Here is a 16098-nt window from a genome sequence, read left to right as displayed (position 1 = left end):
TTGACAGTGTCCATGACATGGGTTAGGGTTAGGGTTAGGGTTACCAATTTGTGAAGACGATTTTAAAGTTTAAAGGGCACTCAAGGTAAGGTAAGGTAAAGCAGTTATATCAGGAAAAATGTACTGTAAAACAGGATGAAATATTACATCTTAATGTCAAGTAACAATTTAGAAATCTGAAGCTTTATTAATAAACATTTTTAAAACACACCGTTATAAGTTTCTCCATACACACAAATGAGCAATCAAGGCAAATGTTACAACTCAGTGCAAGACAGATCAAACTGAAACAACTAAAGCAAATATAAGGGTGAGTGAAATCTCAATCTTTGTATTGACACCCTTGTACAAGATTGTTAAAGATCTCACCTTTGTCTAAAAAAAGGTTGTTGTCTGGACTTGTTTCTCTTGAGCAGACTGTTAAAATGAAAACTTGTCCTTTTTCTTTTCTGCCATTATTGCACCTTTTGGTGAAGATTAAAGACAAAGGCTGTGGAGAAATGAAGGTAATGGTGACACATCCCTTAAAATGAATGCTGACTATAGTATAGCCTGTTATAAATCTTAGTGCTTGTGTGAATCTGTAACCTGGTGTGACCATTATTCTACCAGATGGCTCTGGAGCCTACTGTTTTTATTGATGACCAACATGATGCTTTTTTTGTAATGCTTGTATTCCTACACTGCTGATTTGGTATTGAAAAGTTAACCTCATCTTTCCATTGGTAATATATAACACAGTTTTAAATGTTTGATTGGCAACTGGTGCTTTGTTATATCTAGAGTGAGTGGTCATATTGAATTAACAAGCACTTATTGACAATATCGCATCGAAATATCGCAGCACAATTTTTCATTTTGCTGTAAAAAAGTGGATATTTGTGGAAGAACAATTGTATTATTTTTGAACTAATAAATTTAAACCATCTTACTCATAATCTAAAGAAAAGTACAGGTAAGGCTAAAACATGCAGAAGTTTTGTAAGAGTTGACCAAACAAATCCAGGTTGATAAGAGTCATGATACTACATGCAAAGCTTTAACTCTCCACCCGCGTCCACTACGCTGCACATTTTTTTTGGTTAGCAGCACTAAACAGATGCTTTTTGGAAAAGCTGTTGTTGCTAAGCAACTACTGAAATCCACATCTGAGGCATGACACTCTTTAGCTAAAAGAGTTATTTTCAAGTAATAACAGTTTTTCCTTTCAATTTCAAACAAGAAGAAACACAAATGTGAAGACTGGTGCCTGTTGGACCTCTGTTGTTTTTCAGTTTAGGCAGCAGTGGTTGATAATTAATTCTTTGTTTAATGTTCAATGCTCAGAATTTTAAAGTAGTTTTTTATGTTGCTGCCACAACATAATAGGCCTGCGGTGCGTTTTCCCTCACTTTGTTTTGTTTAACGTAGATTAGAAAGGCTGTTAAAAGCCATGAATGATTGCCTTTATTTGTATTTTGCAGCAGGATGTCAGTTTTGGAAGGTGGAATGATCGGTGTACGCTCAACATAAAAAATAAAGGAAGCCAGTACACATGCCTATCCATATGAGTCATTTTCATATTCATGCTGCTGAGCCATACAGAGTACCACAATGACAAACAAGTTTACAAATGATTTACTTATTTTTCTGGATCCATTCCAAACGTTAAAGCACCATATCTGCACATTTAAGCTTATTTAGTGCAACTCAATATGTACTGTACACTGGTGCTGGTCATTATTTAAATATTTCTCATAAGTTGTATTTTCACTTACCTTCATGGCCATTTCACAACATTAAATGTAACGTACAATATGTGATGAGCTGGCGATTCCTCTAGAGTGTACCCCACCTCTTGTTTATAGCCAGCTGGGATGGCGTCCAGCATAATATATGACCCGTAATTTAAATAAGCAGCTGAAGGCGAGATGATTACGGCTGTCTTGTCATCAAGAAGGTGAATGAAGATGAATAGGAATGTAGAGACTTATGGCAAATATTAAAAAATGCCATTCTGTGGTTCTCATCGTCTCTGCTGTTCTTTAATGGTTGAGTTAGGCATGCATTGTAATGCAGTTGAGAATCTCTTTACAACATTAAAACACTGCAACATCACAGACTGAAATAACCAGTTTATCTGAAGCAGAGACTGCAGAACACTTAATATTTTAATTTGTGAATGATAGTTATTAATTTGCAGTAAATTAAATAAAATGTGAAAACTGCTTTTATAGTCATCAAAACATAAATCGTCCTTATGATCTTGGCAGGAGCAGTCTATAGCATATTAACAACAGGTTAAGTCTATGAACATGACACTGAAATGGTAAGGCTGCCTTGTTACTATAGTTACAAAGCTAAGGCTCAAAGAAGAACCTCAATAAATAATCTTTTCAATACTTCGCTTTGATTGTAGTGTGCAGTTTGAATATTGTGTGCAATGTCACCTTTGAAGTACTTACTACGTATTTGTGTGCATCCTGTATAAAAATGATTTAAGTAAACATTTTAATATCGAAGGCTCTGTTGTTACTATCCATGCATTAATGAGGCAGAAGTAGGAGTGCAGAGTTATTCATAGAAGTTCAATAGAAGGGAGAAAAATGTTGTTATGAAACCCAACAGAATTTTGGATTTCTTTATCATCAAATGTCCTTTCATTTGGCTAAATCAAGCCACTACAAGTGTCATTCCTAAAGCAGAGCAAATGAACGAAACGGGCAACTGCATGATATCATCCCTCTGTGCAGGAACTCTAGCTGGAGCAGTGGTCCCCCATGGTGAAGAAATCTCCACCATGCAATTCTTGATTAAGAGGCACGTCTTTAATTTAACTGTGGAAGTCAAATCCTGCCGATAAACCTGCACCCACACAAACACACACCCACACAAATACACAAATGCATGCATGCAAAGCGAGAGTTGTGAAATCCATATCAATAATGTTGTCATTCTGGATGGAATTACAATTTTGCAGTGTTTCGTTACCTGCAATGCTGGAAGGAGCTGTGTGCAAAGTAGCTGCATCACTGGGATTATTGACTGCTGGTGGGAGGCTGTCACCAAAGGCATCATCTTGCATTAAGTGACTCGAGCTCATCTCTGCTGTGATCCCAGCATATTGTGGAAGAGAGTACAGCATCTTCACGTGCCCTAAAAGCCCTACAGCGTAAGTGAGGAAGCCAATGAGATGAAAACAGTTGCACACACTGCAACTGCTTTAAGTGCAATTTACTAGCACATTCACAAATGATGTATCAGGCTCATTCTGTCCTTCACACTTCCGTTAGTTAATTCTAAAGAGATGACATTTTTAAATACAAATGCTTGGGCCATGTAATGGTCAAATAATCAGATGATAAAGGTAATAATCTTAGTAGCAAACACAAATATTTTTGTCCTTTCGAAGGTTTTCATGTTTTTATTAATCCAACCAACACCAGAGGCTGGATGTCCATGACTTTTCCACACTACGTAAGAAACTGGTTTATCCTCATGGTAAAGAACATAAGCAGAAAAAAGTCTGCAACTTTCTTCTGAAATTATACATCGCTGCAGAACTGCAACATTAGAACTCATAAGTGACATATAATGTGCTTTTCCATCTTTCCCAAGCCTTTCTTTATCTCAGCAGGTAAAGTAATTTGCGTATTTCTGAACACCTCATCATCTCAAACACGACTGCGGCTGTCAGAGCTGAGGGGAAAAGAGGTGATATCTATTTAAAGGTAGGTAGAGTTGAGCTGATTAAGTCTGTCTGGAGAAAACACCAGCCAACTACTTCACACTGATTATATACCACACAAATAAGGCGAGGTGAAAAAAAACAACCTCGAAATAGATTCGTCAGATGAAAACCTCACATGTAAAAGTATTTTCACATGAACTAACCCTCTTACACCACTATAGTAACATCTTTTTGAAAAGAATACACTGATGATGCACCTTTAAGTACCTGCATTGTGCTCTGATACACTGGGAGGATGGCTGGGGTGCTTTAAATCTTGGTTGCTCAGCAGGGAGGTCCCATTGGGAGGAAGTGGGAGGCAGGTGGAAGAGCAAGGCCGGAGTCGGTCCCCGGAGAAAAGCTGGTAAGGGGAAGGATCAACAAACCTGAAATATTTCAAACTGAAGTAAATATTCCTTTTGTAACATTAAGAAAAAGAATAGTTCTTAAATTTACACACACACACACACACACACACACACACACACACACACACACACACACACACACACACACACAGTACTGTATATATTTTTTAAACGAGTAAAATCTAAACCATCTGACATCCACATACTGCTTGTCTAATATCTTTTTCAAATAAATGCATAGAAACCAGATATGCCTGAAGGTTAATCACTAATTAATCAACCCATTTTCAGGTAATGATGAGATGACAATGTTACACGTTGGCTATAAATCCTCCACAGGCTCGCACTACATCCCCATTTGTTATGTCTGCAGGCCTTCTTTCACCCACTCGAATGACACGTACCAGACAAACAATGTAACACATTTAAAATAACCACTTAAAAGAATGTAGGAAACTCGCCCTCGCAGCTAAAACTTTTCCATTGCTGCTGTGTTCATGTAATGGGGAAAAAATGACTGCTTTCATGGGCTCTGCTGCATCTCTGTCTGAATAATGTGACTTCCAGCTGATTTAACTCTTTTAACGCTTCCGGTATAGCCAGAGCAGACCATTTCTGCTCTGAGTGTAGTCAGAATTTACAGCTGCTACATAATGCCAATAAAAATGCACCACTTTAGATGATTTACTTATTGATTACATGACAATAAAGTGATTAATAATAAAAGGAATCCATGGTTAGTAATTGTTGTACGGGTAGTCTTTAACATAAAACCACAATTGGTTCAGAGAGGTTGTTCGTAAAGTAAATTGTTCGTAAGTTATTTTTTATTAAATTTCAATCTTTAAACGCCATTTGAGGTCATTCGAATGTATTGCTACTCTAAATATGGAAGTATTATTCCCTAAGACTTATCAGAAACCATGATAGGACATTTAGATAAAAACCCCTTTTGTTTTATGAGGTTTACAGTACAAATGTTAGGCAATAATAATGATATAGGATAATATGAATTGTTTAATTTGTTATTATGATTTTTTCCATATAATTTTGAATATAAAAACCTTCAGTACCTGTAATCATCTCGTAAAGAGCACAGCAGAGCCAGGTGAGGATTACTGCAGGAGTCTTGTCCTTGTGGACCAGCTGAGAAAGAGAAAGCGACAGGAATATGTCAAGGCTGTCAGCCCGAATATAACGGATAAACTGATGATTACGTATCAGCTTTCATATAAAAAAAATTAATCCAAAGAGTCTGGGCTTAGATATACCACAGTATGAATCATGGGATGCAGCAGGGCAAAAATTCAATCTGTCTATGGGTGAAAGGCTTGGTTGCAGGGGGTAGATGGTCAAACAGTCTGTCAGCGAATCCTGGGTCAGACTAGCAGTGGGTCTCATCTTGAGAAAAAGCATAGAGATCATTGATGAGGGGGTAAACAGCATAAATACGAATGCAGAATTTACTTTGAAGCATTGTGTTGTCATACAAACATTGATATCACTGCATTAACCTTATAATAAAAATAATTGTTTTTGATGGTTTTGTGCTCCATGCTCTTTATTGCAACATTTTCTATTCATCTGCTACTTTCTATTCAGGATAAAATCTAATTCGAAATTATTTTATTAACTCTCACAATGTCCCTCTGTATCTATGGTGATATGGTATCTGTTCTTACTGCTGGTAAGCTAAAAATCCTGTACAAACTTCACACATGCAAGTGCAACAATGTTCAACCATGTAATACAGACACTTGAAAACATAGAACTCATGATAAACAACATGATTAAGTATATTTTTATGTGTCCATCTGTTAAAGTGAATGCATAAAGTGCTAAGCACGCTTACTTGGTATTTTTATCTATCTGCATGCAAAGCTAGGATACATTTCAGTTAATGTAAGTTTCCTTGTAATTTTTCTAGAATCGAAGAGCTTAATGGAAACATCATCACTGAGCATATAGATCTCGTCAGCTAATTAGGATAAATAAAAACATAACATATATGAAATGCATTAATGGAAAACGTCTTTTTTTCCAAAGCTGCTCGGAAATTGACAATGCCTTATTGCAATCATCATTAATTAGATGTGGTCAAGGGCAAGTCTTTAGAACTGTGAAACCTGGAGTCATCTTTCAGAATACAATCTGATTATATATATATATATATTATTATATCAAGGAGAAGAAAAATTGACAAGCGTGGGAATAATGCATATACTGTGTTGCAGTACTGTACACTGCAGATTGTACCTTTTTCCGTAACTGCCTTTCTTTAGTGGAGTGAGATTTCACATGTTTCCTCAGGGAGCTGGGATCGGTGTAACGCTTTGCACAGCCGGGCACCTGACACGTGTAGGGCTTCTGTAATAATAATAATAATAATAATAATAATAATGACATATCCTCTATGATATGTCCTTGCATCACTGCCACTCACCGTTTCCATGTGTGTGCGCTGGTGCTTAGCTCTGTCACTGGAGTTGCTGAAAGCCTTGTGACACCCTGGGTGCTGACATGTGTAGGGCTTCTCCCCTGTGTGGCTTCTCAGATGGATCTTCAGATTCTCCAGACGTGAGAAAGCCTTCTTGCAGCCCTCGAACTGTAACCACAAAGACACACAGTAAAAACAGTCCATTGCTATCAGGTATAGCCACAGGTTGTTCTTTCTGGCACGACGGGGCAAAGCAGTCATTCATGTCAAGTTGTTAGTTGTCAGCTCCATCCACTGTTAATGCTCTAGTGTGCCAGCACCCGCTGGGATCTATTAGATTATGAGTTTAAAGTTGCTGTGGACAAAAGGCCTGCTGACCTCAGTGTGTGGGATGAAGTGGAAGAGAACTATAGAAAACCTTATGAAGGTAATGGCTCACCACTTCAGTAGCTTAATACTTGTCAAGACAAGTGGCTTTGAGGGAGTGAAGCCATGATGGAGGCATAAGGTAAAAGAAATTGTTCGTTGTTTTACGGTGAAATCATCTCATTAGGTCAGACCTACTACTGACTGAGGTCAGACCTAGAACCCTTGGCTATAGCATCAGTAAAAAAATTCTGTTGTGATGCTTTAATGAGCGTACAATGCCTGTTTCTAATACACTGCACTGTATGTATTTTGTGATTTTGCTCTTTTACAAAATATGTTTTTTTCAGCACACTTTTGGATGATGAAGAAGAGACAAAAGCAACCATAATACTGCCCAAATATTTCACCATATAAATAATAAATAGAAAAATACTATGCCCTTGAATAAATCCGTCTTGGAATTGTCATGTTCTAAATCTGAGGTCTGTGCCTTCAGTTAGTCAGCCTACATGAAATGTTGTAAACTTGTGAAGGTACAAGTGTGGTATTGATTTACCACTTGCTCGAAACTTTCTCTTTTCTGTTTCGTATGTAAATGATTTACCACAGTGACATTTGGATCTTAAAATAATTTCTTCTGAAATTATTTCCCAGCTACCAGAAGTTAACCCCACACCCCATGCTGACAGCGCAACATGCTGGTGTTAAGGGATTTTAATTGGATTTGATCATGAAACTTCAAAACAATTTTGTGTATATGTGTGTGTGTGTGTGTGTGTGTGTGTGTGTGTGTGTGTGTGTGTGTGTGTGTGTGTGTGTATGTGGGTGTATAAAAACATTTTTAAAAAATCATATTGTAATATATCCGAGGGTTCTGTGTTCCACCAGTAGGGGGCAGTGCATATACACACATCACTGTTCTGTAATTTGAAACTCATGTCTGATCTTTGAAGTTTGTTTTAGTTTCAGCATATTTTTTTTAAACTAAGACAGAAAGTAAAGGGTATGCTGCATAATCATTTACTCCTTATTAGTGGACATGAGGAGAATATTTTCACCAGGATAATATAAAACAAACAACACAACAGCTTTTTTTTGGTGCATCATTGAGCGGCACTTCACTGGTGAAATATGTGTCTTCATGTGTTGTAATGGAGAAAACACACTAACAATGTCCAGTGTTGTTGTTTTTTCCCCTCCAGAATAAAATTCCTTGCATACTGATACTGCTCAGTCATCATTACCAAACCTAAAATGTTTTATTCTTCCCCTTAATAGTTCACTAATACTAATACCCTGCATTCCTCAGAGGCATGCTTGCATTCTTTCTAACCATTTTCTGACATCAATTCTTCACCGAAAAAGACAAACGTCTCCTGTCCCTACAATGGAACATGAAAACATAGATTCTTTTGAGATAAAATTTGTCTGTAGGAAATATATTCTTATAATTTACAATTATTTTTCTTGAATTGAATTTTTATATATGATACTCTAAATAATTACAATGATCTTGAAGCGTGACTTACATTTTTTTCAATCAGTGAATTGCTTGTTGTTTATTAAAGGCAATTTAAATATTATCAGTGTTATCACATTCTCCCTAAGAGCTTAAAATGTTGTCAGACCTGAAATCTACCCAGTCCTTTCTTCGGTGGCATTGCTCAGGTTGGAATTACAGGATTATAATGTGGCAGTTTATCAAAGGATCAAGGTTTAATATTCACTATAGGGCATGCAAATACACAGGTTACTCATAGCATGACTAATGCTTATAGAGACACAAATATGTATGATGTGATTATATGATTGCTATTTTCCAAATTAAGGAATAATAACCACAAATAAAAATAAAATTTAGTCAGTAATTAGATAAGAAATTAATTGCTGTCTTGGACTAGAAGCAGAAAATATGGCAGCAATAAAATTAATGCAAGCGTTTTCAGTACTTGAGCATTAAGCAAAATGCTAACAGCACAGAATAGCATAAAAACATCACCCAAAATCTAATTACCGAGTAACTGCAGAAAAGTCTTGTTTGCATTTAGAACTCTGCTTTGAAAGCTCCATAAGTTTAAATCACAGTGACAGGTGCAAAACGGGCCGGTGAGTCAAGGATATGCTAACAAACTGTTAATTCGGCTCAGTCATCATTAAACAGAAGGTGAGATGACAGCTACAAGCCTGGGCCTGCCCTTTATGGTATTTGTGTAACAAAAGCTACCTCATTGTTCTACTGATGGCTCTTCTTCATAGTTTATCCACCTGCCAATCATTTCCAGAGAAACACTGACTACTCACTATAGGGCTATTTCATAGTTTGAAAAGTAGGCTTTTCATGAGAAATTAGCTTTCGTTTTAAGCGCAATTCCTAAATCTTGGAGGGATTTCAAGTATTCAAAGGCACAATTTCATGGTCAAGTCAATAAAATGTGAATGTGATGAGATTTAAAGGTTGATCTCTGTATAAATGCGATATAGGGGCTTGGTGTAAGCTTCAAATGTCACCTGAAGAAAATCCACACAGAATCAAAATATCTCATTAAAGCGCTGGAAAGATAAGCCCTGGCCTTTCTCTCTCTCTCTCTCTCTCTGTCTCTCTCTCTCTCTCTCTCTCTCTCTCTCCCTCCCTCTCTCTCCCTCTCTCTCTCTCTCTCTGTCTCTCTTTCTCTACTAATGAACATGTGCTATAATGCTATAATTAGCACGGCATAAACACAAATAACACTTCACGTCTCTGTTTTTTTCAAGAATTTGTGTCCACAAATACTTTCATATTATTCATTATTGAATGATTATATGAAACGAATACCTGTCCAAGGAATAGAGCCCCATGGCAACGGATTGTGCTTCCACTAATAAGTAAGTATTTTTGTCCGAAAGGTCGACTGCAGGTATGTATGCTGTTAATAATTGACTTGTTGAAAGCAGCAACATGAAGGATGTGTGGCCAGTTCTTTGTCAATTACTCATCAACGACTCAAATATTTTCCCAGTGAGGGTGAGAATGAGACAAAGCGCTTGATGGATGTCTGTTTAGCACTACATCTGCTTGCTGGTTGGTTGGTCCATTGTTCCACCACTGGGGTCCAGACTGTATTAATAACAGATGGCCGTACAAGGTGCTATAGATATTAATAGTTCACACATTTACCTTTTCTTGGTTTATGAAATGGCCAAGGTAAAGAAGATTCCCATCAGCCTCAGTCTAATTAGTGTGATCACATGCTGAAGATGATGAGCATGTTAAACAGCTAGGACGGTGAAAATTGTTAACACTCTGGCTCCTTACCATCTGCGTTCATAGCATCGCCACTGAGAGTATGTTAGCATGCTGACAGAAGCGTTTAGATTGGAGCACTGCTGTGTGCAGCTGTGAACTCAAACTCAAAGAAATGTCCAAACAAAAAGGAAAATCATAAATTACACTACATTTAAAATAACATATATACAGAACAATTCACCACACAGCAACTGAGATTTTAGATATAAAGTACTGGTTGTCCTTTATACTGATTTAACTACTACCTTATCCATTAACTTAAGTTTTTATCACTGAGAGCAAGACCAACTTTTTATGTGACCTTATATGAAAGTCTTAAAATAGATGCTGACATACTGAATGGAACACCTTGACATTCATCATGTTCCTGCTTTGACTTTCATGTAGACTTTGTGCAAATGTCTTAAAAATATCCTGATGTCCTTCAGATTAAGCTGAACAATCAGTGTTAGGATAGCTATTGTACAGAACCCACTTCCTATAGTAGGATAATGTACTCCTCCGATTTTATGCTGAAAAAACAGAATTTTGAAATTTGAATACTACAAAACAAACAGTGAGATTTTCATATAAATGTGTTAGTTAACCGTTCATGGACGAAAGGTTTAAAGTGTATGAGAAGAAATGGCTGTGAACTGGTTGGTGTACCGTGCACTTGTTGGGTTTCTCCCCCGAATGGACTCTCATGTGGATGAGTAGCTTGTATCGGGCATTGAAGGGCTTGAAGTTGCGTGGACAGCCCAACCAGCAACATGTGAAATCCTCCACCTTCCGCTGGTCCACATGCAGCTTTTCGATGTGCCTTACCAGCTCCTCCTTTTGCTCATAGACAGCGCTGCAGTGCAACCACTTGCAGGAGTGGGCTTCACAATCCTCTAGCTCTCCTTCTTCCTCCTCCAGCATCGGGACATGAGGTAAAAAGCTCACCATGTGCCTCAGAGGAACCATGGGAGCTTGTGCGAGAGAGTCTCGAGAAACTGGCTTTATTTTGCAATGGTGTCTGGCGAGGTGAAGGTGCTGGTGTGAGTGGTATGGGGGCGGAGGCCCCTGTGGAGTTGCAGCTTCTTGGATCGTGGTCAACTGCTCTGGTTGTAACTGCTGATCCGGCAGCAGGTTCAATGTGGTTTCACTGCAGATCTCTGAAGATGTTTCTGGCGCCCCTGCTTCATCTGGGAGGCACTGCTGCTCCACCACCATGTTTGACATCTGGCTCTCCGGACCCTCTTCAAGCATCCGCATGCGACTACACAGTTTCTGCTGGGTGGGAGCCTGTGAGGAGCCCGGTATCCCATAGGGATGTGTCTGTGGGATGCAGCTGCCACTCACACCCAGAAAGTGGCCGTAACCTTCCGATTGGATGGGTGAGAGCGTGGGATGGGAGGATGGAGAGCTGCGGGAACCGTTGATATACGCCACTAGCGAGGTAGGTGAGGTCCGTATGACGGAGTTGAAATCAATGCCCATGACATCCGACAAAGGTGACGTGGAGAGAGCTCTCTTTTTAGTGCGAGACTGTCTGGGGCTTCCAGCATCACCTGTGAAGAGGTATGAGGGCAGGGAGGCAGAGGTGCTGGTCCCGCCTGACGTGGTCGTGCGAGGGGAGAGTCTGAACTGCACGCCTCCCTCGCTGGCCTGTTTGCAGCAATGCTGTTGACCCAGCGGTGGAAGTACTCTGTAGCCATATGTCCAATCATGCCTGCCGCTAAATATCGACTGCGTTTCAAACAAACTCAAGGTGGTGGAAGCCAGAGATTCCCTGGACGGCAAGGATCTGAAACAAATTTACCGACTATAGAATCACTCTTAGAAAAAAAACAGAGCTCATCATCACACACTGTTATTCACAAAGCCCACCTGACGTCCGAGTATGGAATCTGCACACTATGTGGTTGCGATGGAGGATGCGGTACTGCGAGCCCTATGGTGTGCTGTTGGCTTGTAACAATAGCCATGGGGCTGCTGTCCACTGAGAAATTAGCAGCAGCATGCTGACCAGTTACTTTCATGGTAGGCTCAGGCAAAGAGGAACCTAGTGGATGCAAAAATTTAAAAGGCACTGTATCAATATAGGCCATGTCAAACACAAGGCCCGGGGGCCAAATGTGGCCCGCCACATCATTTTATGTGGCCCGCGAGATCATAAAAGATCAGATTGTCTAAAAATAAAAAGCTCCTCTATAATATTATGACCAAAAACTACATTTCCCACAATGCAATAATTAATTTTTCACTTAGATAGTTGGATCTTTCACTGATGGACGAGTAAAAAGGATTTATGTTATAACAGAGCAACATGCAAACATATATTTTCCGTGCAACTGCAATGTTTGTAACTTGAATAAGTAATAAATTCAGAGTTACTTAATATTAAAGAGTAGTTAATTTATTTTACATTGCACTGAGTTACATTTGGTTACATTTATAAGTTAAATCTGGCCCTTTGAGGACAGTCATCATGCCAATGTGGCCCTCAGTGAAAAAGAATTCGACATATGAGATCAATTCCAGTAGTAAAGGTTACAGCAGAACAACTTCTATCCACGTTCAGCAGATGTTTACAGATTAATCGAAAGTGTTAACATAATATTACAAAATGTGGAAAGCAAGGAGTGGAAATGAAACCGAAATGCATCACATTTAATGCTTTAATGGAGGCTTACGCCGTAGATGGAGGAGTTTCCCTCGATAGCTCGAGCAGACCAAAGAGTTTCTGCTCTGTTAATCGCTAATGAGCTTTTCACCTCTCCTTCCACTTTCCTCCGCTGAAAGTTTATGGACAGCTTTTATGCTTGGTTGACTATCAATAACAGACACAGTTTCTTATGGAGCTGAGAGTTGGATCCTGAATACTCCATTACTAAAGGCTGAAACTACACACATTTTGCTCACACACCAGCAATGATTAGATCCTTTCTAGCATTTTTTTTTTTTTTACCTCTGAAGGTGTAGCTAGAGGAATAGATTCCAGTGGTTATTGCTGTTGTGTTCAGAGAGTGATGGGTAGAAGCTTTCTGCTGCGAGGACTGAGTGAACATATCTGGATGTTTCCCATTGATCAACACCTGTCTGTGGAGGCTCGGGGTCGGCAGGACGGCGGGGTTTTGTCCATGTTTCCTTCCTGAAGCAGAGGAGGACGTGACCCGTCTTTTCAATTCCTCCGCTCCCAAAGCGGGACAGAGATTCACCTGGTGGGGAGAGGACATGGGCATCCTGATGGATTGGGACTTATGATCTCTGATCAAGCTGAGCGAGTTGCAAGGGGATACCAGAAGCTGACAACCTTTTGTTGTCATTGTTGAAACCGGTTGATCAGAGTTGATCAGGATTTGCAAAAATTCACCCGTCAAGGAGAAGGATAATTTTTTCTGATTACACCTAGGAAATGGAAAACAACAAATGTTCAAACATTTTGTTCCTAAATAAAAGATGAATAAAAATTAAATAACAGGCATTTTCAGTCTTCAACCTTGCATCAATTGAAAATCACTATTTCACAATTTAATTGTACCATGAATTGCCAATTAATATCTAAAAATTATCAGAAAATAACATAATTGATTTCATTACAAATAAATATTAATTTAATATAAATATAAAGAATAAATAAATTATTCATTCCCTCATTCAAACATGCCATCACACAAACACTTTTAATCCTATGACCTTTTACAATATGACTCCCTGCCAATGAAAAGCAGCCCTACTATTTACAGTCACATTGCTGCCATAATGAGTTTGACAGTTATGCATTAAAATCAATACAGTATTTCACTGATTGTGTCATCCTATAGGACCTAGCTCGGTAACAATCGCAAATTAGACAACAACTTCCAGCATAGTTTCAGCTATTAGGTGACCTTGTTAGTCTTCGGTTATTAGTGTTATTATCATTATTTCCAGGTACCTGAGACACTAAACCTTCTGTATCACTTTCGCAAACCATTATATCCCTCATCCATTAGGTTGGAGCAAAAATAATGTAACTGCCTTCATTCAGCCATCCATCAGAACAGTTTAAAAGATTTTTTTGATAGGATACCAGCTGAAATATAATGGAATGCTCCAAAAAACGAATTAAGAACCCAATACGGACAGACAGAAGCAACACTAAATCTCTTTCTCTCTCTCTCTCTCTCACACACACACACACACACCCCCACGCGCGCGCGCGCACGCACGCACACACACACACACACACACACACAACTTAATACTTGTACCACTTTAAATGTTAACTTTTATCAAGAGACACAGGAAGTGAAGATTGATCCAAATGTTTTCCGATTCTAAATAAATAAATAAATAAATAAATAAATAAATAAAACACGACCTTTGATGTACAGTTTCCTTCCCACTGTTGCTGTCGACGTGCACACATCCACTGTTGTTGACAACACTTGTCCCAGTGACGTGTGGGGATGGACGACTCCTTCCGTCATTACCTCACGCCGGGAGAAGCGCCTCCGGGCTGGGCTCCTGGTTTGTGCGCCGGGCGGAGAACTGTTGCCTCCGGACTTCCGCCTCCCGCTTCCAGGAACTTCTTTTCTTTCACTGTTTCCCTGTTAGTGCTTGACAGCCAGTGAATGAATGAGTCGTCTTTATAGGTACCAATCATCTGACTCCTCGTTTTGTATTCTAGGCCTAAACTGCGAGCGCACGCACGCACGGGGTGCGCGCGGATACACCTTGTAGGTGAGGTCGAGCCCCAAAAGGTCACAACGAAAAATATTTCTCTCTTGCTTAATTACTTATTAACCTGTACTTAAAAAAATGATTGATGTGAATTAAATCAATAGTTACAGAATCATTTATTTTTCTTAAATTTGACATATATAAAACAACGCATGCGTACACTCTGACATTTGAGAAATGCACGCACACACGCGGGTGTGTTCACAGTAATGTGTTTCAATGTTTTCTACAGTTTTAAGATATTTTCGACGGGAAGGGGATGTGTAATGATCATAAGAACTGTAAAATGATTATAAATGTAGTGATTTTAATTGATAAAATGTCGACAAAAGTTAACATTGCAGCACAAATTTTAATTACTAAAAGATCCATTTGATAAAATTTATAGTTCTCAATATACAGTATACGTCTAGTATTTATGCCAGCGAGGGTTCCTGTAGAATTTGAGGCTCCTCTGTCCCCCACTGACTCCATCCTTCTCCTCTGACCCTTCGCGCCACCTCACACGACTCGGACTTTTTCTCCGAGCTTCTGGAGTGTTTGCTCTGTAATGCCGATTCTGGGTTGCTATAGAAACCCACATGTTTATAAGAGGATGTCGCTGTTCCATGAGTACTTAGATGGCAGAGATGTTTTAATACACGAAGTAAGATGGTAGATGTACTCTGTTGAAATAAACATAAAATAATGATGAACTTCAAAAGCATATTGATGATAATTCATGAATGAACGAACGAACGAACGAACGAACGAACGAATGAATGAATGAATGAATGAATGAATGAATGAAATATCTCTCCAGTTTATATCTTTTTTGTATGATAGGAAAATCCTAGACAGTGAACTGCTGTGACCATTTGATTTGATGGTGGTGGTGATGCAAGTGACTCTTGTTTAGAGTCTGGATTATTGATCTCAATATCAGTATTTTTCATTAGGCAGTTTCATTCAAGTAATGTGCTGTCAGAGAGACAAGTGTCACGATTCATTATTGAACACCGTTGCCAGGCCAGTTCCGAAAGTACTTTAATTACAGATAAATAATTGATTAATTAAAGACAGGAGTTTTTCAATATATTCTCGCTGGATAATCACATATTTAAAGACAAGACAGGGTCTGACTTGTGGATTATCTGCCCAAGAGAGGTGATCAATGCGCTCATGCACACAGAAGCAGGAGGAATGCACAAGTTAAAAATAAGCGTTCATTCAATCAGGACATGATTTATGTGAGCTTGTT

The 16098-nt window shown here is 38.8% G+C and overlaps 1 protein-coding gene across 4 annotated transcripts; it reads right to left on the bottom strand.

Moving 5' to 3' along the window:
* Window positions 1-2138: 2138 nt before the first annotated feature.
* On the bottom strand, window positions 2139-14639 carry glis3 (GLIS family zinc finger 3). Of its 4 annotated transcripts, XM_068335167.1 has the most exons (11): window positions 14497-14639; window positions 13102-13541; window positions 12021-12195; window positions 10815-11937; window positions 6521-6682; window positions 6334-6444; window positions 5349-5478; window positions 5151-5223; window positions 3938-4095; window positions 2971-3144; window positions 2139-2844 (listed from the first exon to the last, which is right to left on the bottom strand). In XM_068335167.1, the coding sequence occupies exons 2-11, from the start codon at window positions 13457-13459 to the stop codon at window positions 2813-2815; spliced, it is 2496 nt and encodes an 831-aa protein (XP_068191268.1). In that variant the 5' UTR covers window positions 13460-13541; window positions 14497-14639; the 3' UTR covers window positions 2139-2812. The 4 variants fall into 4 exon arrangements, 3 of the variants coding, with proteins under 3 accessions (XP_068191268.1, XP_068191267.1, XP_068191269.1); XM_068335166.1 differs by having other exon boundaries at window positions 2139-3144; XR_011038213.1 differs by lacking the exon at window positions 2139-2844 and having other exon boundaries at window positions 3013-3144; window positions 3938-4070.
* Between the last annotated feature and the right edge of the window lie 1459 nt (window positions 14640-16098).

This window comes from Antennarius striatus, chromosome 15 (assembly GCF_040054535.1).
Source record: "Antennarius striatus isolate MH-2024 chromosome 15, ASM4005453v1, whole genome shotgun sequence".
Lineage (NCBI taxonomy): Eukaryota > Metazoa > Chordata > Actinopteri > Lophiiformes > Antennariidae > Antennarius > Antennarius striatus.
Note: the sequence above shows the minus strand (reverse complement) of the source record. Positions and strands in the feature narration are given on the sequence as shown.

Excerpts from the sequence above, each read along its gene's own strand:
- glis3 (XM_068335166.1), bottom strand. The coding sequence starts at position 13,459 with ATGACAACAAAAGGTTGTCAGCTTCTGGTATCCCCTTGCAACTCGCTC. Across the intron at positions 11,938-12,020 it reads ATTCCATACTCGGACGTCAG|ATCCTTGCCGTCCAGGGAAT; the intron begins GTGGGCTTTGTG and ends AATTTGTTTCAG. Across the intron at positions 6,683-10,814 it reads AGAAACCCAACAAGTGCACG|TTCGAGGGCTGCAAGAAGGC; the intron begins GTACACCAACCA and ends TTGTGGTTACAG.